The sequence below is a fragment of the Zootoca vivipara genome, chromosome 3, assembly GCF_963506605.1.
Source record: "Zootoca vivipara chromosome 3, rZooViv1.1, whole genome shotgun sequence".
In the NCBI taxonomy this organism is placed as follows: domain Eukaryota; kingdom Metazoa; phylum Chordata; class Lepidosauria; order Squamata; family Lacertidae; genus Zootoca; species Zootoca vivipara.
This window is the reverse complement of record NC_083278.1, coordinates 115,067,163-115,095,160: the sequence shown is the minus strand read 5'-3', so window position 1 is coordinate 115,095,160 and position 27,998 is coordinate 115,067,163. Positions and strand designations below refer to the sequence as shown.

The 27,998-nt window shown below is 44.2% G+C and overlaps 1 protein-coding gene across 1 annotated transcript; it reads left to right on the top strand.

Annotated features, from left to right (window-relative positions):
* Positions 1-27,968, top strand: BLK (BLK proto-oncogene, Src family tyrosine kinase). The gene is made up of 12 exons (XM_035110529.2): positions 1-159; positions 4,072-4,120; positions 6,210-6,303; positions 7,998-8,096; positions 9,604-9,707; positions 11,814-11,960; positions 14,393-14,545; positions 15,630-15,809; positions 18,181-18,257; positions 21,764-21,914; positions 24,366-24,497; positions 27,243-27,968. Exons 1-12 carry the CDS (start codon positions 49-51, stop codon positions 27,452-27,454), a joined length of 1,509 nt encoding a protein of 502 aa, XP_034966420.1. The 5' UTR covers positions 1-48; the 3' UTR covers positions 27,455-27,968.
* The last annotated feature ends 30 nt before the right edge of the window (positions 27,969-27,998 follow it).

The following is a 27,998-nucleotide window of genomic DNA, read 5'->3' as shown; positions in this document are numbered from 1 at the left end:
CAACTGATCTTCTGGAAGCAACCTTGTTTGTGTTCCCTCCAGTGCAGGATGGGAGCATGTGGTAGCAAGAAGACCGGCCGGAAGGAGAGACGCAATTCCATATATAAGCAGAAGCCTCCGCCATCGCCGAAAAAGAAAAACCCACCACCGCCACCGCCGGTAAGAATTCGAATCCAAGACTATGCTGTGCCCCAAAGGGCGGGAATTCTGCCTCCAAGGGATGATGATGATTTTCATTTAGAGTGGTAGCTTGGTTCTCAAACTTAATCCGTTCCCAGAAGTCCATTCCAAAACCAAAGCGTTCCAAAACCAAGGCACACTTTCCCAAAGAAAATAATGCAAAATGGATTAATCCGTTCCAGACTTTTAAAAACAACCCCTAAAACAGCAATTCAACATGAATTTTACTATCTAACGAGACCATGGATCCATAAAATGAAAGCGATAAACAATGTACTGCAGTCACACAATCAATCAGTAGCTGAACTGAGTTCCACACAGTCACAAAAACAAAACAAAAAGAGCCGCAAAAACAAAAATGCAAAATAAATAGCAAAAACAGGCAGACCTCAGCGTAACACTCAAAACGGAAGTGTGGCACTCAAATCAGAAGCGTAACACTCAAAACGGAGCACATTGGGCTTCCAAAAACTGTTCGCAAACCAGAACACTTATTTCCGGGTTTGCATTGTTTGGGTTCCAAGTTGTTTGAGTGCCAAGCCATTTGAGAACCAAGGTACCACTGTATATGCCAACCTTTATCCAAAGATCCCAGGATGATGTACAACATCATTCCCTGGGAGGCTGATAAAGTATTCACAGCCAGTGCAAAAACCAAGCCCAGCTGCATCTGTGATCGATAAAGTCGTGGCCAGTTGTTAATCCCAGAAAGTTGTTGTGTCCAGCTCATTCCACCTGCCTTTCCTCATGTCTTCGCCCGCAGGGGGTGGGGCACACTGCAAATGGGTCTTCAGCATGTGGTTTACACTGTAGCCTTAATTGTAAAGGTCCAGTCGTGACCGACTCTGGGGTTGCGCGCTCATCTCGCATTATTGGCCGAGGGAGCCGGCGTACAGCTTCCAGGTCATGTGGCCAGCATGACAAAGCTACTTCTGGCGAACCAGAGCAGCACATGGAAACGCCGTTTACCTTCCCACCAGAGCGGTACCTATTTATCTACTTGCACTTTGATGTGCTTTTGAACTGCTAGGTTGGCAGGAGAGCCTTAATTGTAGGTAATAATAATAATAATAATAATAATAATAATAATAATAATAATAATAATAATATGTATACCACCCTATACCTATAGATCTCAGGGCGGTGCAGGACATAAAATTGCATTATAAAAAACACAGAATGCATAATTCCCAATAATTCCCCCCTTCCACAACATATTTAAAAGGGCATCAGATGCCAATCAGCCAAAGGCCTGGTTAAAGAGGAATGTTTTCACCTGAGTAGGGTTGCCATACATCCAGAATTTCCTGGCAATATCCAGAATAATGCAACCGCAAGCATTGTCTGGGCAGAAATCAGCTCTTTGTCCGGGAAAATGCGGACATATGGCAGCCCATGTCAGCAGCATCGTTTTTGTCGAATTTCCTCAGAAATAGCTCAAAAACATCCAATTCCATTGCAATTTTGCAAAAGAAGGCTCAGCAACTTTGGGCAAAACTTTTCTATCCGGATTTTCACTTTTTGAAGTATGGCAACCCTAGCCTAAAGGGTTTTTTGGTTTAGTTTGTTTACTTGTGTTTTATCCTGTATTTTATTCTGTAAACTGCCCTGAAATCTTTTAATGAAGGACAGTGTATTATTATTATTATTATTATTATTATTATTATTATTATTATTATTATAGATTCAAGTAGGTAGCCATGTTGATCTGATGTTGACGAAATAAATAAATTAAAATTGTCCAGTTGCACCTTAGAGACCAACTAAGTTTGTTCTGGGTATAAGCTTTCTTCAGATTCGTATTATTATTATTATTAAAGGTGCCAGGTGAACTTCCCTGGGAAGAGCATTCCAAAGGGTTGTAAATTCTTTGAGGCTTTTTCTTAAATATAAAGCAGCATAGAAATGAAATAATAATTAATAATAATGGTGATGATGAGTGGAATTCCTTATTGCAGAATTCTCTCCCAAGAGATTGGCTCCCTCTTCGTTACCCTTCCTCCAGTAGCCTAAGACCTCCCTGCTCAATCAGGGCTTTGAAAATTTAAGATGCAAGTGCATACCCTCCAACACTTATCTGATGAAAATAGGGACGTTCTAAGGAGGAGGAGGAGGAGGTTACAAGGAGCCAGGCCTTCTCGGTAGTGGCACCCTCTCTGAGGAACACCCTTCCACCAGATGACAAGGAAATAAATAACTATCTGACTTTTAGAAGGCATAAAATATAATAATATCAGTGCCAAAGAATGCTCCAACTACCACACAATTGCGCTCATTTCACACGCTAGCAAGGTTATGCTTAAAATTCTACAAGGCAGGCTTAGGCAGTATGTGGACCGAGAACTCCCAGAAGTGCAAGCTGGATTTCGAAAGGGCAGAGGAACCAGAGACCAAATAGCAAACATGCGCTGGATTATGGAGAAAGCTAGAGAGTTCCAGAAAAACATCTACTTCTGCTTCATTGACTATGCAAAAGCCTTTGACTGTGTCGACCACAGCAAACTATGGCAAGTTCTTAAAGAAATGGGAGTGCCTGATCACCTCCTGAGAAATCTCTATGTGGGACAAGAAGCTACAGTTAGAACTGGATATGGAACAACTGATTGGTTCAAAATTGGGAAAGGAGTACGACAAGGTTGTACATTGTCTCCCTGCTTATTTAACTTATATGCAGAATTCATCATGCGAAAGGCTGGACTAGATGACTCCCAAGCCGGAATTAAGATTGCCGGAAGAAATATGAACAACCTCAGATATGCAGATGACACAACCTTGATGGCAGAAAGTGAGGAGGAATTAAAGAACCTTTTAATGAGGGTGAAAGAGGAGAGCGCAAAATATGGTCTGAAGCTCAACATCAAAAAAACCAAGATCATGGCCACTGGTCCCATCACCTCCTGGCAAATAGAAGGGGAAGAAATGGAGGCAGTGAGAGATTTTACTTTCTTGGGCTCCTTGATCACTGCAGATGGTGACAGCAGTCACGAAATTAAAAGACGCCTGCTTCTTGGGAGAAAAGCAATGACAAACCTAGACAGCATCTTAAAAAGCAGAGACATCACCTTGCCGACAAAGGTCCGTATAGTTAAAGCTATGGTTTTCCCAGTAGTGATGTATGGAAGTGAGAGCTGGACCATAAAGAAGGCTGATCTCCGAAGAATTGATGCTTTTGAATTATGGTGCTGGAGGAGACTCTTGAGAGTCCCATGGACTGCAAGAAGATCTAACCTCTCCATTCTGAAGGAAATCAACCCTGAGTGCTCACTGGAAGGACAGATCGTGAAGCTGAGGCTCCAATACTTTGGCCACCTCATGAGAAGAGAAGACTCCCTGGAAAAGACCCTGATGTTGGGAAAGATGGAGGGTACAAGGAGATGGGGACGACAGAGGACAAGATGGTTGGACAGTGTTCTCGAAGCTACCAACATGAGTTTGACCAAACTGTGGGAGGCAGTGGAAGACAGGAGTGCCTGGCGTGCTATGGTCCATGGGGTCACGAAGAGTCGGACACGACTAAACAACAACAACAACCCCAGATGGGTGGGGTATAAATATATTATTATTATTATTATTATTATCATTATTATTAGACTGTCCCTGGAAAATAGGGACACTTGGAAGGTTTGCAGATGATGCTGACCAGTGGGTTGCAGTTGGGGCAAACTATTTTTATTTTCTGGTTCCCAATGCATTTTAATGATTTCTTTTAACTAGCTGGCTACACTTACTTTGCACTTTATAAAGTTTTTAAGGTTTTTTTTTGTTTTTTTGTTTTTTGAAATGCCGTGAGCTGACTTGAATCCAACTTGAGGGGAAGAAAGGAGGGGGTGAGGGGGGCAAGGGGGGGACTATTGCAGTGAAGTAATGTTTGGTTTCTGTAACTTTCCAAAGGTCAAGGCAAAGAACTTCACCGCTCCTGCCAACCGGTCTTCTGACAGTGGTAAGAAGATGAACCTTGGTTTTTCCTTGACATTTTGCAAAGCTTTCTCTTGCTGTTTTCTCGACACCAGGGAGCTATTGCGACGAGACGTTGGAATGAAAGTTTACTTTATTTCCATCTCTGTGCTCTCCCTAAGCCTGCAAAATAGGGCTGTGCATTTCTTTTCCAGCTGCAAACATGCAATTCAGCACTAGTGGAAATCCAGCATGCAAGTATTTACTTAGCGCAACTGCCGCCAGCCCCCCCCCCCCTCAGCCGAAGCTCTTGGCTTGCAGAATGAGCTCCTGGCCTTTTCTTGGCACGACTCCACCGATAAATCCAAAGTGGGGTATTCGCTGGACTCAGCCCTCACAAAACCATGCATTGTTCCTGAGTCTCACACGTCACCTTGCTTGCGAGTGGCTTTCTTTGAAAAGGTCAGGCCGAGTGAGATTTAAAACTATCTGTCTCAACCTTGGCTATATTTAGAAGGTCTCTGGCTTGTGCCATGAAAGGTCTCCTCCCTTTCACAGGACGAGTGTTGGTTTTGGTGTACCTGCTAAAGGACTGCCTCAATGAATTCAAGCTGCTCACATTAGTGTTTAAGGTGTCAAGGAGATAAACAACTACACAGCTTTTAGAAGACACCTGAAGGCAACCCTGTATAGGGAAGATTTTAATGTGTGATATACAAAAAAAACCACAACTCTCTGCATTTTTATATTTTGTCTCACAGGGGCAGATGAGAGGGGTTAAAATTTTGTTATTGTTGTTTTTGTTGCTGTTGCTGTTGTTGTTGTTGACAGGCCTCAAATATCTGAGAGAGCTACTCTTTCCCTGCCAACCTACAAAATTTTTCAACAAGCCTGCCCTTTTACATAATACAATACTTGATTTTAAATTTTGTTGACTTTATCTGTGCGCCACTGATAATCATTCTGTCATGTTTTATGTACAATGCTTAGAGTTGTTGTTTTGATGAAGTCGTTTATAAGATTTTCAACATTGATGTCTAATGTTTAACAATTTCTTATGTGCTGTCAGCCAGCCAGAGTGGTTGGGGAAACCCAACCAGATAGGCAGGGTATATATATATTATTATTATTATTATTATTATTATTATTATTATTATTATTATCATCATTAAATACAATAGTCAAACTCCCTTACAGCTGCTGCTGATATTAGACTCCCCTTTATTGGAGGTTTTTCAACACTTGGATGCCCATCTGTCAGGCATTCGTTAATCACGATTCCTGCATTGCAGGGGGTTGGCAAACTACAGCCCAGGGGCTGGATCCGGCCCAATTGCCCTCAGGACCTGGCCCATAGATGTTCTGTGGATCGGCAATTCTGGGAGGTGTTTTTTTTTGTTCATTTTTTTCCGACAGCGCCATTTCCCCCGGTGCCATTTCCCCCCTCCCTCTCTCATACCGTGGTGCCTCCCCCCTCCCCGCTTCTCCCCCACCTGTGTGGTGGAGGAAGGGGGCTGGGCTGAGCTGGCTGAGCACCATTTTGAGCGGCACCATCCCCCTGCATAGGTAGGCAGGGGGAGGGAAGGTCTGGGGGAGAGGGGGGAGATAAGCCACAAGGTCTGAGGGACGGTGAACCAGCCCCCTCCCCAAAACGTTTGCTGACCCCTGGACTAGATGACCCTTGTGGTCCCTTCAATTCTATGATTGTATATTTCCTCTCTATGAGATTGCAATATGGCTGTTTTTTACAGCAATGCCTGGGTTTTCTATCTCAAGGTCAGCGGCTAATCTCAGTCATGAAAAGCCTAAAGCCCATTGCTCAGTAATTCAGTGCATATTAATTTAATCTTGTAATCATAATCACCGTAATAAATTGCTCTGGCAGCAACTGGTCCACCATTGGAACAGCAACAGGTTAAATAAGGGCTGGTTCAGGAATACTGTAACCATATAAGTGAACAGGAAGGTATTAACTAAAGGGACAGAAGTTGCATTAAACCTAAATTCAGGCTCTTCTCTACCTTTGCTGAACAAGGAGTGGGGATGGTTGACCCTCCCCTGCCCCCTATTCCATGTCGTTGATACTTCTAGCTTCTAGGTCTTACTTAATACTTTTGCCTTTTTTCACAATATAGATAAGCACTTCGTAATAGCACAGTACGATTTCACTACGCAGAGCGACCGCGATCTGCCATTGACTGTAGGAGAGAAGTTTGAAGTCCTTTGCAGGTGAGTGATTTTTTGCAAGTTTCGATCGGCTCATCATGCTCTGGTACACCTTTTGCAATAAATGTATAAAAATCAACCTGAAATATAGAGCATCCTCATGTAAAAAAATCTGGGCCCATTTGCCTGTTGTCAAACAGTATTGCAATCCAAATGAGTATTCAGATACAGTGGAACCTCGGTTTGTGACCGCCTCCGTTTACAACGAACTTGGAGCGTGACCGACGCGGAACCGGAAGTATTTACGTCCGGGTTCCGCACGCGCGGATGCGCAGAACCAATCTGCGCAGCTCGCGCACGCGCTGAAGCGCTCTATTGGCACTTCTGAAGCGCTCTATTGGCATGCGCAGAAGAGTGCCTTCGGCGAGCAACAAACTCAGGGAGCAACCGGCTCCCCGGAACGGATCATCGTCGTAAACCGAGGTACCACTGTACATACATACATACATAGATACAGGATGCCGGTGGCGCTGTGGTCCAAACCACTGAGCCTCTTGGGCTTTCCGATCGGAAGGTCGGCGGTTTGAATCCCCGCGACGCAGTGAGCTCCCAGTGTCCCAGCTCCTGCTAACCTAGCAGTTCAAAAGCACACCAGTGCAAGTAGATTAATAGGTACCGCTGCGGCGGAAAAGTAAACTTCTTTTCCGTCCACTCTGGTTTTCGTCACGGTGTCCCGTTGAGCCAGAAGCGGTTTAGTCATGCTGGCCACCTTACCCAGAAAACTGTCTGTGGGTAAATGCCGGATCCCTCGGCCTGAAGTGAGATGAGCACCACACCCCATAGTCGCCTTTGACTGGACTTACGGTAACTGTCCAGGAGTGCTTTAACTTTTTTTGTTTCTTACATACATGCATATACAGAGAGAGGGCAACAGCTCAGGACCACAATATCTCAAGGACCACCTCTTTCCATATGAACCTACCCAGAGATCATCTTCTGAGGCCCTCCTTCGTGTGCCTCTTCCCCGAGGGGTCTGGAGAGTGGCAACACAAGAACGGGGCCTTTTCTGCACTGGCTCCCCATTTGTGGAATGCTCTCCCCAGGAAGACTCACCTGGTGCCTTCACTACATATATTTAGGCACCAGACAAAAATGTGTTCCCATTTTCAATGTTTATGTTGTGAAGCACCTCTGTGGTCATCTGCAAGGGATTCCCACACGGCAGGGTTGATGTTGCCAGCCTTCATGTCATGACTGCAGACGTCTTTGTAACGCAGAGCTGGTCTGCCAACAGGCCTGGTACCTGGTACCAGAGAAACTAGTTAAGCACCCATAGGTGCTCACCCAGTGAGCCAAAACCATCACCTAGAAAAAGGGACTAGTTTGACAAGCTTGCTCTTCTACATTTTACCCACACAGATACAGGATCCCCAAAATTGGGAGGCACTCAAGGCACTCAATCCAGATTGATCCCCCAAATTTGTAATAATACTGTTTGTCTCTAGTCTTCTTTCTGGTGTGTTGGCAAAAAAAAGTGCATTTATTCATAAAAATGACATTAGGAAAAATTGCTTGTGAATTGCTTGTGCTTTGTTGTTGTTGTTGTTTTAACTGATATGGAAATGTGGGGGACTCAACTGGCAGCTGGAAAAAGAGAGAACCAGAGAGAAACCAAGAGAGATTAGACCAACTCTAGTAAAATCACTGCTTCTTTCAATGTGCATTGTTTATTTATACGGTGCTTTTTTTTTTCACAGCGACGGGGACTGGTGGCTAGCAAAATCTCTTACCACGGGGCACAAAGGCTACATACCCAGCAATTTTGTGGCCCGTGTAAACAGCCTGGAAGAAGAAAAGTAAGGAGGCCTCTTTGGGTTTGCGGGCACAGAATCTGTCACCTAACATTACCAACTTGGGGGACCCCAACTGATATTTTGAGACATGTGCGGATCTGCAGTGAAAAGTTTGCAATCATCAAGGCCAGGGTTTTGCTTTGGGGTTTTCTTTAAAGAAAAATTGTGGCCCGATTTGGTTTGTCATGAGGTTCGAATTCCTCTACATATTATCTGCCTCCCTATGCAAGTTAGTCCTCTAAGGATGCACAAACATGGTACATTTAAACCCCCAAGAATCCCAGGAAATGTAGTTTGGTTTGGGTGCTGGGAATTGAGGTTCAGTGATATGTAAACTACAGTTCCCATGATTCTTTGGGGGAAGCCATGTGCTTTAGATGTATGGTGTGTCCGCAGCCTAACTCAATTTTTATGCACCTCTGTTGTCTTCTGACTCCCAGTCTTTCCCTTAAAAAAGAAAGAAAGGGTGAGCCTTATGGTACCATAGACGTTAAAATCTCATGTTCCACCAATTGAGCTCAAAATGATGATCAATTGCTCTGGCTGCAAAGAAAAAAGAAAAAAAAGGTAACTGGGAATTAAAACTCTACCCCTGGTCTCCCACCCTAGAACAGGAACTGAATCATTAAGGGCTGATTCAGGAATGCCATAGGAGCAGGAAGTCTCTAACTCAAAGGACAAAAGCTCAAAATCAGAAGGGACTTAAGAAGAAAAGTGCAAGGGGAAATTAAATGACCAGCTGCAGGAAGATGCCTCTGTTGTCTTGGTCTCCTTCGGGAGGAAAAGCGGGATATAATGTAAATTAAATAAGAAATAAAATAGTAGTGATTTGTCAAATCATAAAAAGGTAAAGCTAAAGGACCCCTGACAGTTAAGTCCAGTCACGAATGACTCTGGGGTTGTGGCACTCATCTCGCTTTACTGGCCGAGGGAGCTGATGTTAGTCCGCAGACAGTTTTTCCGGGTCATGTGGCCAGCATGACAAAGCCGCCCACCGGAGCGGTACCTATTTATCTACTTGCACTTTGATGTGCTTCCGAACTGCTAGGTTGGCAGGAGCAGGGACCGAGCAACGGAAGCTCACCCCATAGCGGGATTCGAACTGCTGACCTTCCGATCGACTAGCCCTAGGCTCACTGGTTTAGACCACAGCGCCATACCATTTCTTATTTTTTAATTGCATTTATAGCCCACCTTTTTCTCAAGATGCATGGCTCTCGCCCTCCTCATTTACTCCTCACAACAACCCTGTGAGGTAGGTTAGGCTGAGAGGCAGGGACTAGACCCCTTCCCCCCCCCGTGAAGGATATGACATAAGAATACACACAAATAAAACATTTTGGCAATGGTGTGCCTTGAAAAAAGAGTGAGCAAGTGATGTTTGTTCCAAAGTAACAGCTGGAATGGAAGCATCCGTCGCAGTCTAAGCGTTTCCCTGGACCGTCAGTTCTTAGTGGTGATTTCTGCTCTTGCTGTTGTTTAATAATGATAATAAATCTCCCTTTCTCAGGTGGTTTTTTAAAGGCCTGAGCAGAAAAGAAACCGAGCGCCTCTTGCTGGCACCTGGCAATGTGATGGGGTCATTTCTGATCAGGGAAAGCGAAACTAATCCAGGTAAGAATCTGGGAATGTATTTTGCAGAATGACCACGGAAAAGTTCTCCCGCTGTTCTGTTTCTACATCTCTTGCATGTGCCATTTTACTCACTCCCCCCCCAACTAAAAATTTCCAAATGTTATTGACTTTTCCTCATTCCCTTGAGCGTTCTGCTTGCCCTTTACTGAAACTTTTTCTAGCTCCACAACATCCTTTTTGAGTTGGAGGCGACCCCAAATTCTAGCAGCCCAGCCTTTGCCCATAGTGACAAATTGAGAGTGTCAAATTGAGCTGCAGTGCCAGATTTAAAGGTAAAGGTAAAGGGACCCCTGACCATTAGGTCCAGTCGTGACCGACTCTGGGGTTGCAGCGCTCATCTTGCTTTACTGGCCGAGGGAGCCAGCGTACAGCTTCCAGGTCATGTGGCCAGCATGACAAAGCCGCTTCTGGCGAACCAGAGCAGCACACGGAAACACCGTTTACCTTCCCGCTGTAGCGGTTCCTATTTATCAACTTGCACTTTGACATGCTTTTGAACTGCTAGGTTGGCAGGAGCTGGGACCGAGCAACGGGGATTCGAACCGCCAACCTTCTGATCAGCAAGCCCTAGGCTCAGTGGTTTAACCCACAGCACCACAAACTAAAGCTTATGGGGCCCCCCAAAAAATTAAAGGGGAAAGAACTGGATGTACATTTCCGAAATATAAGATAAAAAACAAATAAAACCGACATACAGCAACAGTGTTTGTGTTGTGTAGGCTCCTATGATGTAAGTCATGGGTCCCGCCTGCTCGCCTGCTCCCTAAAATATCACTGGTTTGCTCATTTCTGTATCAATTACTTCAATAAAATGCGTATTTTGTCATGTGCCAATGGCTTTAGATACCTATTAGGTCCACAAATTACCATATGGCATATATTCAACACAAAAAACAGTGACAATTTGTTGCTGACAAAGGACAGCTGGACATACAAAGGGCCCCGTTACCTTCAGTAGCTTAGGGCCTCATCAGACCTAAATCCGGCCCTGAACAGTTGCACATTTGAACAGAACCAGAGATTAGAGTCAGAGTTAGCAGAACTCTCATGCCTTTTCCCATGGCTTCCGGTGCTAGATGGTTTTGTAATTGCAGAGTTGGAAGGTACCCCAAGGGTCACCTAGTCCAAACCCCTGCAGGAATCTCAACACGTGACTTGTTAACATGAAACCATGTGCAACACATTTCATATGGTTAACTGCCTGGTGGCAAGCATGGGGCTCGCGTGACCCTCCAGGGATTCATGGAATCATCGAATTGTAGAGTTGGCAGGGGACCTAAAGGGTCATGCAGTCCAACCCTCTACAATGCAGGGATCAAAGATGAAGGATCCCTGACAGGTGGCCCTCCAAACTCTGCTTCGAAACCTCCACTGAAGGAGAGTCCACCACCTTCTGAAGGAGTCTGTTCCATAACTTAGCATTTCTTACCATCAGAAAGTTCTTCCTGTTCACAGGCTAACAAGGACTTGCTCATAAATTTATTGACAGCTGCACAAATTATTATTGCCAGGAAGCAGAAGGGGCAAGCAGAATATAAAATAGAAGAATGGTATAAAGAGGTGTTGATATAGCTGTTAATGATAAATTAACATGTGCCATTAAGGTAAGACAGGGAGTATGCAGGAGAAATGATTTTTGAGGAGTTATGGCTTGTAGAGTTTGTACTGTTAAAACGGAAAAGGGGTCAAACCAATTTTGGAAGGTTGGATCATTACAATGGAATGGTCTCAGTGGTGGGGTGCATGTGTTTATTCTTATTTATTTATTTATAATTATTGCTTTAATTAAAAAATTAAATTATAAAAAGGATGGGGGGGGAGTTCTTCCTAATATTTAGTTGGAATTTCCTTTCTTAATCAATTTGAATCCATTGGTTTGGATCCTGCCCACTAGAGCAGTAGGAAACAAGCAGTTCCTGGACTACAGCTCTTATTGTCCCCACATTGGCTGGGGCTGATGCGAGTTCGAATCCAGGACCACCACGAAAATGCATTGCGAAACGATGTTTCTTGCCGATAGCAATGTTTGGAAACACATTCCTGCAGAAACACATAATACCTATTTTTTTGTATCTCCTTTTCCAGGTGCCTTTTCCCTTTCCATCAGGGACTACACATCTCAAGGGGATGTCATCAAACATTATAAAATCCGCGCTCTGGACCATGGGGGATATTACATCTGCCCAAGGACCACTTTCCCTACGCTACAGGACCTTGTCAAACATTATTCTTGTAAGTTACCCTTAAGTTGGGATGGGAGAGGAATTTGATAATGTCAAGTGTACCTAATTCACAGTTTTGGAATCAATGTGAGAGCCGAAACATGGATGTCAGGGGGACTCCTTACAGGGACCCTCCCCCAGTCATCCTGACCAGCACTTCGCCCAGTGACAGCGCTAGCAGCGGGTCAGGAGGAGGGAATGAGGAATGGAGTGGGGTGGAGAGGGGGCTCTCAGACGTGTCAGAGCCTAGGCACCGACCCAGCTGGCCAGAAGGGGAAGGACAGCGCAGCGAGGTGCCGGAGTCTCTGCAACGCTCCAGCCAAAGGACGGGAGAAGGAACGCAGCCCCTTCCGGCGCCCGAATTGAGGCGCGCACCCACACGCAGGGCTAGGGGGAGGCGCTTTGGGGTGCCCAGGATTTTATGCTGGCCAAAGAGCCAGAAGCAGCCATTGCCGGATTCTGAATCGGACCAGGCAGCCACGTTTTCTGATATCTCTGCACTGTAAATAAAATGCACAATAAAGCTCTGAAAGACAGTGCAGACTGGAGCGTCTTTACTCGAGAGTAGCCGCAACAATCCCCTGACAATACCCATCCTTTGAAATTCGTACATATGCAAATTTTGCAATGCAGTTCTCCAACCAAGTGTGCCTTTAAAAAATGAATATATTCATGAAAACAGCACACAAGCATGCGGAAATGTGTGCATTGGTCAAACCTGCATACAAAAATGTCTTTATTGGGAGAAACCTGAACTAGACTGCTGATGAATTTTAATAAGGATTTTTTTAAAAAAAAAAAAATCTGCAAAGTGCTGCAGGGACATTGAGAACTGAAGGTTTGACCACAAAAAAGAGGACAAATTTTAAACAATTTGGCATACTATGAGTTACATGCAGAGTAATAAGACTACATCACATTCCCTATTTGCCTTTTCATTTCCTCCCGTATGTTCTCTCCCTCCTTCCCTCCCTCCTTCCCTCATCTTTCACTTTTCTCTTTCTTCCTCTCTCTACTTTTTCTTTTTCTCGCTTTCTATCAAATTTGAACTGTGGACAAGCATTTTGAACTGAGGCCATTTCCAGACAAAACTCTCTATTGAGCATCCTTCCTGATTTGTTTTCCTGGGGAGTTTAGGTGATGTTGCATCAACTCAAGAATCATTGCACACTGTCCACTGACGCATTTTTCTCCATTAAAGTTCCTTATCCAAAAAAAAGTCCAGTGTTTTGAGGAAGCAAGTTTGTTGTCCTGGAGCAGCAAACCATCTTTCCCTGCGCTACCTAAATTTAGCTGGATCCCATTAATCCCAACCGAAAATAGCAGGTGTTCTAAGCCAGGAAAACTGGACACAGCACTGTAATATCTGGGGATGGAAGGACAGGGAAGAAAGTGGGGAGTTTTGTACTCAATACTTGTTGTAAAAAAGAATAAAACTGAAATAAACTATGTAGGAGGAGGCTTGCTGACCTTCCGGATAAGACTACAGTGGTACCTCGGTTTACAAACACAATTGGTTCCGGAAGTCTGTACTTAACCTGAAGCGTACTTAACCTGAAGCGAATTTTCCCATTGAAAGTAATGGAAAGTGGATTAATCTGTTCCAGACGGGTTCGCGGATTACTCAACCTGAAGCATACTTAACCCGAAATATTAGTGTAATAGGTTCCGAAAGTCCATACTTAACCTGAAGTGTACTTAATCTGAAGTGAACTTTCCCATTGAAACAAAATTTAAAAAATTCCTTCAGTAGTACCTTAAAGACCAACTAAGTTTTTATTTTGGTATGAGCTTTCGTGTATATGCACACTTCTTCAGATACCTGAAGTGTGCATGCACACAAAAGCTCATACCAAAATAAAAACTTAGTTGGTCTTTAAGGTGCTACTGAAGGATTTTTTTTTATTTTGCTTCGACTCAGACCAACACGGCTACCTACCTGTAACTTTCCCATTGAAAGTAATGGAAAGTGCATTAATCCGTTCCAGACGGGTCCGCGGAGTACTCAACCCGAAAATACTCAAACTGAGGCGTACTTAAACCGAGGTATGACTGTAAACACAATTTTTTCCTCTTAGGCAAAGACCACAAGACGACCTGGATGGTCACCAAATTCTGCGTGCACATTTGCAGGCGCAGACCACCCCCCAAAACAAATTAGTTTGCTAGGAAAACAGTCGGCCTCCAGGGTGCCAGGGCCAATTTGTATGGTAGCCCAAATTTTTAGGTCTTCATGTGTCTGTGCACTTATCTTAGATTTTAATCTTTAAGCTGTTGTTGTACACTGTGTATATTTTATTCTTGTGAAAGCTGTCCCAGTTGTGCTTTTCGAGCTGGTCTTTGACCATAATAAAATATGATGACATGGAGGAGGAGGACGACCATGTTCTGCCCTAACCTGATCTCCGACCTTTTCCTTCTGCTTCCGGTGCCCCTGCACAGCTAACGAAGATGGCTTGTGTCAGCAGCTACGGCAGCCATGCATCTCTCTGGTTCCACAAAGGCCATGGACCACCGATGAATGGGAGATCCCTCGGGAAACGCTGAAGCTTGTCAAGAAGCTGGGAGCAGGCCAGTTTGGAGAGGTTTGGATGGGTAAGCCGAGACTCACATAACACCGGTCTTGAAAGACTTACATTGACTCCCAGTACGTTTCTGAGCACAATTCAAAGTGTTGGTACCATAGCTGCCAAGTATCCCGTTTCCGCCGGGAAAACCCCTTTTTTCCTACCGTTTCCCGGCGGTCTCCCGTTTAGTTTTGAATCCCGATATTCTCCCTTAAATCGGCTTCTGCCGGCGGCCATTTTTCTGGTGCCGCTTTGCCCTTCTATGGGCACCAGAAAATGGCGGCGCCGGCGCCGGAAGTCGCTTCCGCGCACGACCGGAAACGCGTAAAAGCGACTTCCGGTGGCGCTTTGCCCTTCTATGGGCATCAGAAAATGGCGGCGACGGCGACGGAAGTCGCTTTTACATGTTTTCGGTCATGCGCGGAAGCGACTTCCGGCGCCAGCGCCGCCATTTTCTGGTGCCCATAGAAGGGCAAAGCGCCACCGGAAGTTGCGTTCACACAAGTTCCGGTGTCGCGCGCTGCCGATCCCGGATCTTTCCGTCCAGGACTTGGCAGGTATGGTTGGTACTGACGTTGAAAGCCCGAAAGAGCCTTGGCCCAGTATACCTGAAGGAGCGTCTCCACCCCCATCGTTCAGCCCGGACACTGAGGTCCAGATCCCAGGGCCTTCTGGCGGTTCCCTCATTGTGAGAAGTGAGGTTAGAGGGAACCAGGCAGAGGGCCTTCTCGGTGGTAACACCTATTCTCCCAGCAGATGTCAAGGAGATAAAGAACTACACAACTTTTAGAAGACATCAAAAGGCAGCCCTGTTTAGGGAAGTTTTTAATGTTTGATATTTTGTCGTGCTTTTTTATTCTGTTGCGAGCTGCCCAGAGTGGCTGGGGAAACCCAGCTAGATGGGTGAGGTATAAATAATACATTTATTATTGCTATTGTTATTATTGTTGTTGTTCTTCTTATCATTATTATTATTAGTGTTGCCTGGCATTGTTGTATCTGGGAAAGGTGTAAAAACGGATATGGGTTTTGGAGCAAAGCTGGAAGGATCTGAGCTTCCAAAAGGTGGCAGGGCCTTCTGTCCTTCATTCGCCCCGTGTTTTCTTCTGTAGGTTATTACAAGAATAATGTGAAGGTGGCAGTGAAGACCCTGAAAGAAGGCAGCATGGCTCCAGATGCCTTCTTGGCCGAAGCCAACTTGATGAAGAGGCTTCAGCATAGCAAGCTGGTTCGTCTGCATGCCGTGGTCACCCAGCAGCCGATTTACATCGTCACAGAATACATGGCCAACGGTAACTGACTCTTCTTGAGGCTCCCTCGGGATCTCAGCCAATTGTATTGATCCGCACTGGGATGCAGAATCTGGGTCTCCTTTGTTTAGTCAATACCTCCTTGCCAATATAGGAAAATTAAAACACCCAAATCATACCCATTTCAAACAAAATGCCAAATTAAAAATGTATTGTTAAATTAAAAATCTAAAGCAGAGCTTTCCAAACTATTCATGTTGGTCACACACTTTTTAGACGGATCATCATTTCATGACACTGTAATTCAGTTGTACAGTCATACCTTGGTTGGCGAACGCCTTGGTACTCGGACGTTTTGCTCTTGAAAGACATAAAACCGGAAGTTTTGCAAATGTTATTTGGAACCCGAATGTCCAACAGGGCTTCCGGGGCTTCCGATTGGCTGCAGGAGCTTCCTGTAGCCAATTTGAAGCTGTGCTTTGGTTTCCGAACATTTTGGAAGTCGAACGGATTTCCGGAACCAATTCCGTTCGACTTCCAAGGTACCACTGTACTAGCAAACCACAGTTTAAACTAACCCCTTTCCAGCCCCAGGAGGAGCACAGGGAGCGTTTACATGACACACCTACACATTGCAGCTGACACACTAACGTGTTGCGACACACAGTTTGGAAAACTCTGATCTAAGGACAGGGACAAACCAAGATGCAATTAATTTAAAGGTCTTTGCAGCAGAATAGAGAAGACTCTTTCTCTTATGATTTTATTCAGGTTAGCCAATAAGTAGACCAAATATCTTTCAGATGTCCTTTGTGGGTATTTCAGTAGGATAAATAATCTATTTCATTCATCTCTATTTTATATTTTGTGTTTTTTATATTGTAATTCTATGTTGTAAACCGCCCTGAGATCTACAGGTATAGGAAGGTATACTACTGCTACTATCAACAACCGTAATAATAAATAGAAAAAAATCTGTTAAGGTCCTCAAGCTAGAATTTGTTGCTTGCTTTATTACCCTAACGTACATTAGGAATCGGGACGCGGGTGGCGCTGTGGGTTAAACCACAGAGCCTAGGGCTTGCCGATCAGAAGGTCGGCGGTTCGAATCCCTGCGATGGGGTGAGCTCCCGTTGCTCAGTCCCAGCTCCTGCCAACCGAGCAGTTCGAAAGCACGTCAAAGTGCAAGTAGATAAATAGGTACCACTCCAGCAGGAAAGTAAATGGTGTTTCCTTGTGCTGCTCTGGTTCACCAGAAGAGGCTTAGTCATGCTGGCAACATGACCCAGAAGCTGTACGCCAGCTCCCTCAGCCAATAATGCGAGATGAGCGCCGCAACCCCAGAGTCGGTCACGACTGGACCTAATGGTCAGGAGTCCCTTTACTTTTACCTTTGTTGTTGTTGTTGTTTAGTCGTTTAGTCGTGTCCGACTCTTCGTGACCCCATGGACCATAGCACGCCAGGCACTCCTGTCTTGCACTGCCTCCCGTAGTTTGGTCAAACTCATGTTCGTAGCTTCGAGAACACTGTCCAACCATCTTGTCCTCTGTCGTCCCCTTCTCCTAGTGCCCTCAATCTTTCCCAACATCAGGGTCTTTTCCAAGGATTCTTCTCTTCTCATGAGGTGGCCAAAGTATTGGAGCCTCAGCTTCACGATCTGTCCTTCCAGGGAGCACTCAGGGCTGATTTCCTTAAGAATGGATAGGTTTGATCTTCTTGCAGTCCATGGGACTCTCAAGAGTCTCCTCCAGCACCATAATTCAAAAGCATCAATTCTTCGGCGATCAGCCTTCTTTATGGTCCAGCTCTCACTTCCATACATCACTACTGGGAAAACCATAGCTTTAACTATACGGACCTTTGTCGGCAAGGTGATGTCTCTGCTTTTTAAGATGCTGTCTAGGTTTGTCATTGCTTTTCTCCCAAGAAGCAGGCGTCTTTTAATTTCGTGACTGCTGTCACCATCTGCAGTGATCAAGGAGCCCAAGAAAGTAAAATCTCTCACTGCCTCAATTTCTTCCCCTTCTATTTGCCAGGAGGTGATGGGACCAGTGGCCATGATCTTGGTTTTTTTGATGTTGAGCTTCAGACCATATTTTGCGCTCTCCTCTTTCACCCTCATTAAAAGGTTCTTTAATTCCTCCTCACTTTCTGCCATCAAGGTTGTGTCATCTGCATATCTGAGGTTGTTGATATTTCTTCCGGCAATCTTAATTCCTGCTTGGGATTCATCTAGTCCAGCCTTTCGCATGATGAATTCTGCATATAAGTTACCTTACATTGGGAATATTCTCCTCTATTACTCTCTTAGAAAAGGATTTGGTATTAAAAACATGGGAGACTTTATCCAATACCATTGCACATTGAAAGGTCCTAGGGAAGTGAGTAATCTTGATTTCTCCTCCTTTCCAGGGTGCTTGCTGGATTTCTTGAAATCAGAGGAAGGAAGGAAGTTGACTCTCCCCAAACTTATAGACTCCTCAGCCCAGGTGAGTGGATTGATTCGTCTTAAACCTTGTAACTGAAAAAGATACTTCCCCGAACTTGAGAGCTACATATGTGGTTCTCTGGCCATCCTGAACGTTGCTTTCTTTGAAGTCTCCACTTCTGAGAAGAGAATGTGTTGGGCAAAGTATATAGCAAGAGGTCTTCTGAATTTTAGGTCTTGCAAACTCAGAGGTCAGAACCGCACAGAAACTCAATGTCAGATGTAAGGGACAAAAGGTACAGAGACCCCCCCTTCCATCCTGAGGAGTAGTAGTTCCTCCTCCAGCACCAGCGTCAGCGGGGAGGGGGAAGAGTCCAGCGAGGGAGGAGGAAGAAGGGGACAGGGCTCCGGTAGGATGGCAGAGCCTCTGCTGCAAGGTAGACAGGAAGAGAGAGAGAGGGAAGAGGGGGAGAAGGAAAACATGGAAAGGAGAGCCTGCCTCCCTCCGGTTCCGGAATTACGCCGGCGGAAACGGGGGAGGAGATTTGGAATGCCCCCGTCTCTTATGTTGGAAGAAAACACGGGAATCCCCATTCCAGGGTTCTGTGTGAGACTGAAAACATGTATCCTGTACAGCTCTAGCACTGTAAATAGCCTGCACATAATAAAAGCATGAAAAGGCAACGGTGTGGAGAATCGTTACTCTAGAGTAGTCACAACGCACCTTCTGTGACATCATCATTGGGATTTCATTGGGTGGGAGGAGTTTTGGAGTATGCTCTGCATTTTTGGTGAATGGCAAGGTTTGGGGTGAGTCCTTCAGTCCTTGAATAGACAGTAAGGTGCAATGCAGCGTATCTGGCAAAAACGTCCGGTGACAAGTATTGTCAGAACTGTGTTGTTTGCATGAGCAGCAAAAACACACCAGGCTGACCACTCAGACGCAGAACGCGTAGGCGGAATCTGAAAATAGAAAGTTATCGGTGTATACTTCATCCTGTGGTCAGCCCCTCTCTCCCTCCTTCCCTCCCCTCTGCTTGTACGAGCTGAGAGGAAACAAGCCATCTATCTCATTAACATCAGGACAGGAAGCGACACCCATTTTCCACTGAGGCTAGCGGCATTTGAGCTGAAAGCTTGAGCATGTCGAATATTTGTGGAAATATATCTTCATATCCTGTTCTAAACCACATGAAAGTTGCAAGGTGGCAAAAAGCAACCAGAAAACAGAAAACCTACCACAAAATATCTGTGCTCTGGAAAATTGTTGCGCCCTTTGAGGCAGAACTAAACCAAAGAGGGTCTTGCCGTCTTTCGACCACCCTCTATATATACAATTTGTTCTGCACCGGTTAAAGGCTGCAGTTGGAGGGATTTCTCTCTTATGTGTTGCTCTGTTGAAAGCAGCCCTGTTTAGGGAAGTTTTTAATGTTTAATGCTGTATCATGTTTTTAATATTCAGTTGGGAGCCGCCCAGATGGGCGGGGTATAAATTATTATTATTATTATTATTATTATTATTATTATTATTATTATTAAACCTATGCATATCTTGTGTCGTGCATTAAGGATGTAAGAGGAACCAAACTGGATCAGACCAGTTTGGGGGTTGTCTGGGGCAACCCCCAAACTGGGCAACCCAGTCAGATAGGCGGCATAACAACAACAACAACAACAACAACAACAACAACAACAACAAAAATTATCAACAATAACAACATCATAACCCAGCTTGGGATTTTGGAGAATTCATACGAAAGCAGAAATGGGAGCAAAATTTGCCAGTGTTCACATAATCACCCCCTGTCTGAAATGGAAATAAATCTGGAGAATGTGATCAGTATTCATAGTTGTTGTTGCTTTCATTCCGCAAACCATACACAATCATTTCCCCTCAATTTGCATTGCGTTGAAAGGAATGGGGCAAAATAATAATAGAAGTGTAATTCATGTAATTAATCATATGGAGGAAGCTGAAACTGCAGAGGAATGGAAATGGCACTGCATGAGAAAAATCCTGAGGGGGGGCGGCAATGATTCCTTCTTACATCCCTAAGTCCAGGACCTTCTTTCCCAAAGTGGCCAACCAGTTGCCTCTGGGAAGCCCATAAGCAGAACCTGAGACCAGTAGCACCCTTCTACTTACAACCCCCAGCAACTGGGATATAGAGCCATACTGTCTTTGATACTAAATTTAAAAAAAAATTCTTCCAGTAGCACCTTAAGAGACCAACTTTCGAAAGCTCATACCAATGACAAACTTAGTTGGTCTCTAAGGTGCTACTGGAAGGAATTTTGTTTGTTTGTTTGTTTGTTTGTTTCGACTATGGCAGACCAACACGGTTACCTGCCTCTGATAACTGTCTCTGATACTGGAGCTAATAAGGGCTGACTCCAGATTCTTATGTTAGACGGAGAATAAGAATACTAGAACTCAGCAGGGGCCTCCAGCGAAGCACAATGTTGAAAAATGCAGGCCAAACAAAACAGAGTACTTTTTCACAAACCACATAGCTAAAGTACAGAATTCTCTTCCCCAAGAGGTCGTGGTAGCCACCAAGTTTAGTTGGCTTTAAAAGAGGAGGAGGCCAGTTCAAGGAGGAGAACGCTATCGGTGGCTGTGTTCTATGCCCATTGCTGGAAAAGTGGTTGGGAATGTTGACTGGTTTTTGGAGGGTGGGATGAACAGAAAACTCAGTGGGAAGGGGAATCAATTTGAGTGCCTGTAATCCTGAACAGCAAGCGCTGCATTTTACAGCATTAAGTTGCATATCCAACTTGTGGATTTTGTTTCATGTGATAGCATGCATGCATCGAGTCATTATACCTGTATTGTGCTTTACAGAAATTTCCTCCTATTGTGACTTAATACTAAAATCTACACCAATGTGTAATTGCATGGGTTGGTGTTTGTATGTGGGTTGGGGTGGGTGGGTGGTCCTGTTTCTTTTGTCCCCCTGATAGTTGATAATACAGGCTTCTGGTAAGGGTCCCTGGCCGGTATTGGTGGGGATTAAAACCCTGGTATTTCCAGATAAGATAAGAAATATGATTCAGTTTAAGGATGATTTTACCTCATTCGCGAACCAAAACACAAGCGTCCTTTAAATTCACACTTCTTTGAATTTTTCAGTGCAGCTCTCAAGCCAAATAATGTGCACCAAAATCCATATATTAGGGTAAAGTGTGACCACATTAGTGGAAATAACATCAAAAACGGATTTTTTAAAAAAATAAAAAAATGCTTGCAAAAATTGCATGTTATGGTTGTTTTTTTAGTTATTATTATTACCACTGTTATTATGAATTGTTTCCTATGAAGCATCTCAAAGCCATCTCACAATACACTGCTAATAAATTTTCATGAGGGCTTTTAAAAGAATAAATAAATAAACGGCATGTCGATGTGGAAATCTGATAGAATGAATTTAGGATTGGAAAAGTGAGAAACTGAGAGAAACCAAACTAGCCAGGTTCACTCATCCCTACCCTATCAACCACAGAGGAATCCTTCTCTGTGGTTTCTCCATGCAGTTGTATTCCATTATTTTTCCTTCTTCCTTATAGGTCGCAGAAGGGATGGCATACATTGAGAGAATGAATTCCATCCACAGGGACCTCAGGGCAGCCAACATCCTGGTCTCGGAGACCCTCTGTTGCAAAGTTGCAGACTTTGGCCTGGCTAGGATCATAGAGAATGAGTATCTCGCGCGAGAAGGTCAGTACAATGCTTAGGGCTTTGCTGTAAAGGAAGCGTACTGATAGGTTGTCTTCTATGTGCATCAGCCAGGTTGGGGGAAAATGTTAGCATTTTCCAAAATAAGTGCTTGTTCACTCAGGACTTTCGTAGATCTGCTCTCTTGTCTTTAACTATGTTGCCTAGCTCATCACACCCTGCTAGTCTTGGTGGTGATGGGGTGGATATTATCTATCTTTCTTTCTCTTTCTTTATTCTTTCTTCCTTTCTTCCTTTCTTTCTTTCTTTCTTTGGCGATTACTCGTAGCCGAGTAAGATTGTCTTCCATAAACACGGTTTTAACAATGGGTCCGTAAGTGACTGTGGAGGCCAATTCTGGATCCACACATCCTTCCACAGTGGGGACATTGGTTTCCAGGCGGGAGTTGATCACAGTGTGGATTTGCCAAGCGTGCCTTCCTCTTAGCACGTTTCTCCCTTGCGCCCTGAGATCGAGTTTCTTCAAAGCCCATGACACCTTTGGTAAAGGCTGTTCTCCAACTGGAGCACTCGCAGGCCAGTGTTTCCCAGTTGTCAGTGCTTATACTCCTTTCTTTTTTTAGATTTGCCTTGAGACAGTCTTTAAACCTCTTTTGTTGACCACCAGCATTACACTTTCCATTTTTAAGTTCATAATAGAGTATTATCTAGTTCCATGCTGGGACAAAACATCCTATACCGAGGGCCTTCTGGCGGTTCCCTCGTTGCGAGAAGCCAAGTTGCAGGGAAACAGGCAGAGGGCCTTCTCGGTGGTGGCGCCCGCCCTGTGGAACGCCCTCCCATCAGATGTCAAAAAAAAAAAAACAGCTACCAGATTTTTAGAAGACATCTGAAGGCAGCCCTGTTTAGGGAGGCTTTTAAGGTTTAATAGATTATTTTCTTTCATTTTTCTGTTGTAAGCCGCCCAGAGTGGCTGGGGAAACCCAGCCAGATGGGCGGGGTATAAAGAATATATTATTATTATTATTATTATTATTATTATTATTATTATTATTATTATTTCACATTTGTGCTAATGGAGTCTGAACTGGCAGTGAGTGACCAGAAAAGAGATATCAGGGTCATAGAAAAAACTAGCATAAGGAAATTGTGCTATTCCTTATGTGCTAGCATTTCCACGTGCAGGAAAGTGTTGTCTTTATTGTTCGATGGGGGAGCATTTCAATGTAAAATTCCCCCACCCCTATTTGTAGTATGAATTGATGAAATCCAGGAATGAATCCAGTTTTCCCCTAGAGATTGGCCCCCTCCAACTAACTGGGGGAAAAGGCTTCCTGAGACTTTTTTTTTTACCAGAGAATACAAGTCAGGCCAAATCCTTTCCTGAGTTGAAAGTGAGAAAATCAAGAATGGGCCGGCACCATCCGCTCAAAGTGTTTCACCATTTTTTATACCTGTCACCCCCAAATCTCTGGTCACTGTCATCTCCACCCAAGGAAGGAGAGCCCACAATCTCCCAAAGGAGTCCATTATTCCTGAGTCGGAATCTCCGTTCTTGCAACTTGAAGCCATAATGTCAGAACGTTATCCAAATCTATGGTGTGACCACAGTTGGAATACTGTGTATAGTTCTGGTCGCCGCACATCAGAAAGGATATTGTGGAGTTGGAAAAGGTTCAGAAAAGGGCCACCAAAATTATCAAGGACTCCCCTACAAGGAAAGGCTGTCACATCTGGGACTATTTAATTTAAATAAAGGGCAAACAGGGATAACAGGTTCCAGCAGACTCTTCTCACATTTTTACATTCAGTTTTTCTCTTGGGGTTCCTCCAATTTGCACAGGAGTCACCTTTAATACCAGCTACGTTTCAGCACAGTTCTTATCGATGTCAAGTTTGTGTGGATCCCTATTTGGACATTTAGATAATATACATCCGTTTATATCAGAGGTTTTCAACCTTTTTGAGTCCACAGCTCCCTTGACCAACTATATTTTTTCTGTGGTTCCCCTTGGGGGAAATGCTCTCTGAGTATCAGAAGTCCAGTTATGTCACCCCTTGCCTGCAGAGCCAGTGGCCCCTCACCCTTTTTCAAACACCCTCCTTTGTGGAGTGTTCCCTCAGCCTCCCCATCTCTCCTCTACTCCCCCCTGGCCAGCCCCAGAGGCACCCTTCGCCTGGGGAGCTTGTAGCCAGGGCTGCTGCAACAAACAGCTGTGCAAGCCTTTGGGAGGCAGAGACGTGAAAAGGAATCAGAGGAAGGGAGGGAAGAAAAGAGGGACAGAGGCCAGTGTTGACCGCAGCACCCCTGACCATCATTCAAGGCCCCCTAGGGTACCACGGCACACTGGTTTATAGTATATGTTTAAACTAAGATGGTGGGTTTCCCCCCTCCCTTTTCATCTCGTCTTTTCTCTTTCTTTTCTTTGTCATTTTTATAATTTGAAATTAATAAGAACAACGAAAATACATGAGTTTGCCCTTTCTCGACAGGTGCCAAATTTCCTATCAAATGGACAGCACCAGAAGCAATTAACTATGGAGTTTTCACGATCAAATCCGACGTCTGGTCTTTTGGGGTTCTCCTAACTGAAATCATCACCTATGGAAGGTGCCCCTACCCGGGTACGATAGTTTGCATTAGAGCATCATTTGTTACTCCGAGCCAAGGATCATTTATCCATTATTGATTATCCATTATTGATTCGCTCCTCTGATGTTTTAGCAAGCCTTCATTCTATTTTCTTTATTAATAATTTTTATTAAATTTTCAAATTTTACATTTAAAATTAAACATCTTTTATTATACCATACATTCATTGAGTTTCCTCCCTCCCCTTCCAAGGTTCATTTAACTTATCTGCCATTCCTGCATGTTTTAATCATGTATCCATCTAATTCAATTTTCCTATCTTACATCAGTTCAAAATACGTTATGCTGTCGAAAGCAAGCCATCATTCTAAACTGCCTAGGGTAGATTGTTTCTCCCCACCCCACTGATTTATCAAATGGATCACACTGCTTTTAAAACATGAACTCTCAAATCAGTTTAGGCAGTCAGTCTCTGAAGAGCTTTAGCTTTCCTTCCTCTCTGCTGTGGTAGCATTTCGTGTGCAGGAAAATTCGGGGAGCATTCAGTCTTCTACAGTGATTCTAAAAGGATATCATCCAAAAGGACCATACCTGTTGCATGTCGTATCGGAACATTTGAATCAGACAGGGCAAATCCATAGCTCAGTGGTAGAACATCTGTTTTGCATGCAGAAGGTCCCATGTTCAAGCCTCAGCTAGGAGAGACACCTGTAGGTTTTGGAAATATATATATAATAAGAATAATATTGGAGAAAACTGGGTATTGAAACCTGCTTAACTTAAATCATATATCCCAGTTTCCAGCGGCCCTTTAAAGTACGCTTCACACAGAGTATACACAGTCAGAAGTCGACCTGGCTAAGAAAACACCACCAAGAGCGTAGGGTATTATTTCCCTTATATGAAACCCCTTACTAGCTGTACACTTGTAAAAGTATACAGATGAAAATACAAACGATTGGATTTCTTTAACTGAAAAACGAACTGACTCTAAAGAGACTTTAAACTAAAGATAAATGCTTTCTCTATTAGCAACTTTATCTACCCACATTCCAACCTTCAAACCATTCCAAACCTCCCACAAGCTCCCATTAAACTACCCAAGAATTAACAGCAAACTAGCATTATAACTAAACAACTCTCATACTAAGATTCAACTAGGAATCTCTTAAACTGAGAATTAAATCACACTGAGAGATATTTAACTGAGAGAGTGATCTACTAAGAGATGCAGAAGGCTTTCTGGCAGAGCCTTATATACAAGGAGCAGAGCCCACACCTGTGAGCAATTAACAGAAATCACCGGCACCTGTTTCTCTTAAACAGACAGTATTTACATTAGACCGGCTCTAAAGTAACTTGACTATTCAAAAAAATCCAACAGTAGGACATTCTGGAGAGATGCTTCCAGTCAGTGTGGACAATGCTGAGCTAGTATACCCGAAGGAGCGTCTCCACCCCCATCGTTCAGCCCGGACACTGAGGTCCAGCTCCGAGAGCCTTCTGGCAGTTCCCTCCCTGCGAGAAGTGAGGTTACAGGGAACTAGGCAGAGGGCCTTCTCGGTGGTGGTGCCCGTCCTGTAGAACGCCCTCCCATCAGATGTCAAGGAAATAAACAACTATCTGACTTATAGAAGACATCCGAAGGCAGCCCTCTTTAGGGACGTTTTTAATGTTTGATGTTTTATCATGTTTTTAATATTCTGTTGGGAGCTGACCAGACTGGCTGGGGGAACCCAGCCAGATGGGCAGGGTGTAAATAATAAATTACTACTACTACTACTACTACTACTACTACTACTACTACTAGACGGACCAATGGTCTTATGCTCCTGTTTCACAGATGAATTCCCAGGGGGAAGGAGTTCTATGGCCTGAAAGCTGCCCCTAAGAAAGCCTCTTTGTGTGTCTTGAATGTTTTGGCTTGCTGTGTGGACAAGGGTGATGGAGAAATTTGATTCCCTTTGTATTTCAATGTGGATCTATCTAATTTGCCCCCACCCAAACAATTTTCGAAACTGAAAAGCAGCTATCGAAATTTCCACTCCCCTGAATTTTGTGGAAGTTCTCCAACCAAATAATGTGTACCAAATATGCATACGTATATTAAAGGAAAGATGTACCAAAAAAATGGCTGTATTAGCAAAAAGGGCATACAAAATTTGTTATCCCCAGAGTGGTTAAACAGTCAATCTCTCTTCCCAGGGAACTCTGGGAACTGTAGCTGTGTGAGGAAAATAGGGTGGTTTCCTAACAACACAACAAACTGCAGTTCCCAGGATGCTATGGGGGGGGACATAACTGTTTAAATGATATAATAGTGCTTTAAATGTAATGAAAAAATATGCCTGTTTGAGTAATATAATGGGGCTTTAAATGTAAAGTGCAGGTTTGACCTGGGATTTTAAAAAATCCCCACTTGAAATGCTTGTTGGAAAAGGAACGTCTTCATTAGGCACCAAAATGGGAGTGAGTAGGTGCCACCACGAGTAAGGCCCTGCTCCTATACCAGGCATCCCCAAACTTCGGCCCTCCAGATGTTTTGGCCTACAACTCCCATGATCCCTAGCTAACAGGACCAGTGGTCGGGGAAGATGGGAATTGTAGTCCAAAACATCTGGAGGGCCGAAGTTTGGGGATGCCTGTCCTATACCATACAGTATGGTCCTCATGCTAAGACGGGAGGCCCTCTCCCACCAGACACAGTGATTGGTTATGGGGCAAGAAAGGGATGAGACAACATTTTTCAGTAACAATTATTTCTCTCCTTTATACAGCTATGACCAATCCCGAAGTCATCCAACATCTACTGAAGGGTTACCGGATGCCCCGTCCGGAAAACTGCCCAGCTGAACTCTATGCAGTCATGTTGAAATGCTGGAAGAACAATCCCGAAGAGAGACCCACATTCGAATACCTCCAGTCCACCCTCGAGGATTTTTACACAGCCACGGAAAAACAGTACGAAGCTGAGCCCACTTCTTCCTGAGCAGCGACGAAGTTGCTGGAGACTTCTGTAAAAAGCAACATCAACAAAACCTTGTGGGACTCTGGCAAGAGGGGTGTGTGGGCTCACTTTCGAAGCAGAAATGCTGGACTGTTGGGCATTTCTGTTCCTCCACGGCTGCCTTTGGTCCTCTCCCCGTTCTCAAGGTCCCCTGCGAGACCAGGAGTCGAAATGGATTTTATTCTGGGCCAATCCTAAAGGAGAGGATTTGAGAAGAGGAGACTCAACCGCCCCTTAGATCGGACTCTGTTGCATGTCCCAAGCTCATTCTTACCGATTAAACTAGAACTTAAACTGCCAAGACTGGGTCTACAGTGGTGCCTCGCAAGATGAATTTAATTCGTTCCACGAATCAATTCATTTTGCGAAAAATTCGTCTTGCGAATCGCGGTTTCCCATAGGAATGCATTGAAATTTCTTTTTTTGCCCATAGGAACACATTAATTAAATTTCAATGCATTCCTATCATAGCTGCCAAGTTATCCCTTTTTTTAAGTGAAATTCCCTTATGCTGAATAGGCTTCCT

Bases quoted from the DNA above. Each gene is read 5' to 3' on its own strand.
- BLK (XM_035110529.2), top strand. From the start codon at position 49: ATGGGAGCATGTGGTAGCAAGAAGACCGGCCGGAAGGAGAGACGCAAT. The intron at 9,708-11,813 runs GTAAGAATCTGG...CTCCTTTTCCAG, and splicing joins GGAAAGCGAAACTAATCCAG to GTGCCTTTTCCCTTTCCATC. The intron at 14,546-15,629 runs GTAAGCCGAGAC...TTTCTTCTGTAG, and splicing joins GTTTGGAGAGGTTTGGATGG to GTTATTACAAGAATAATGTG.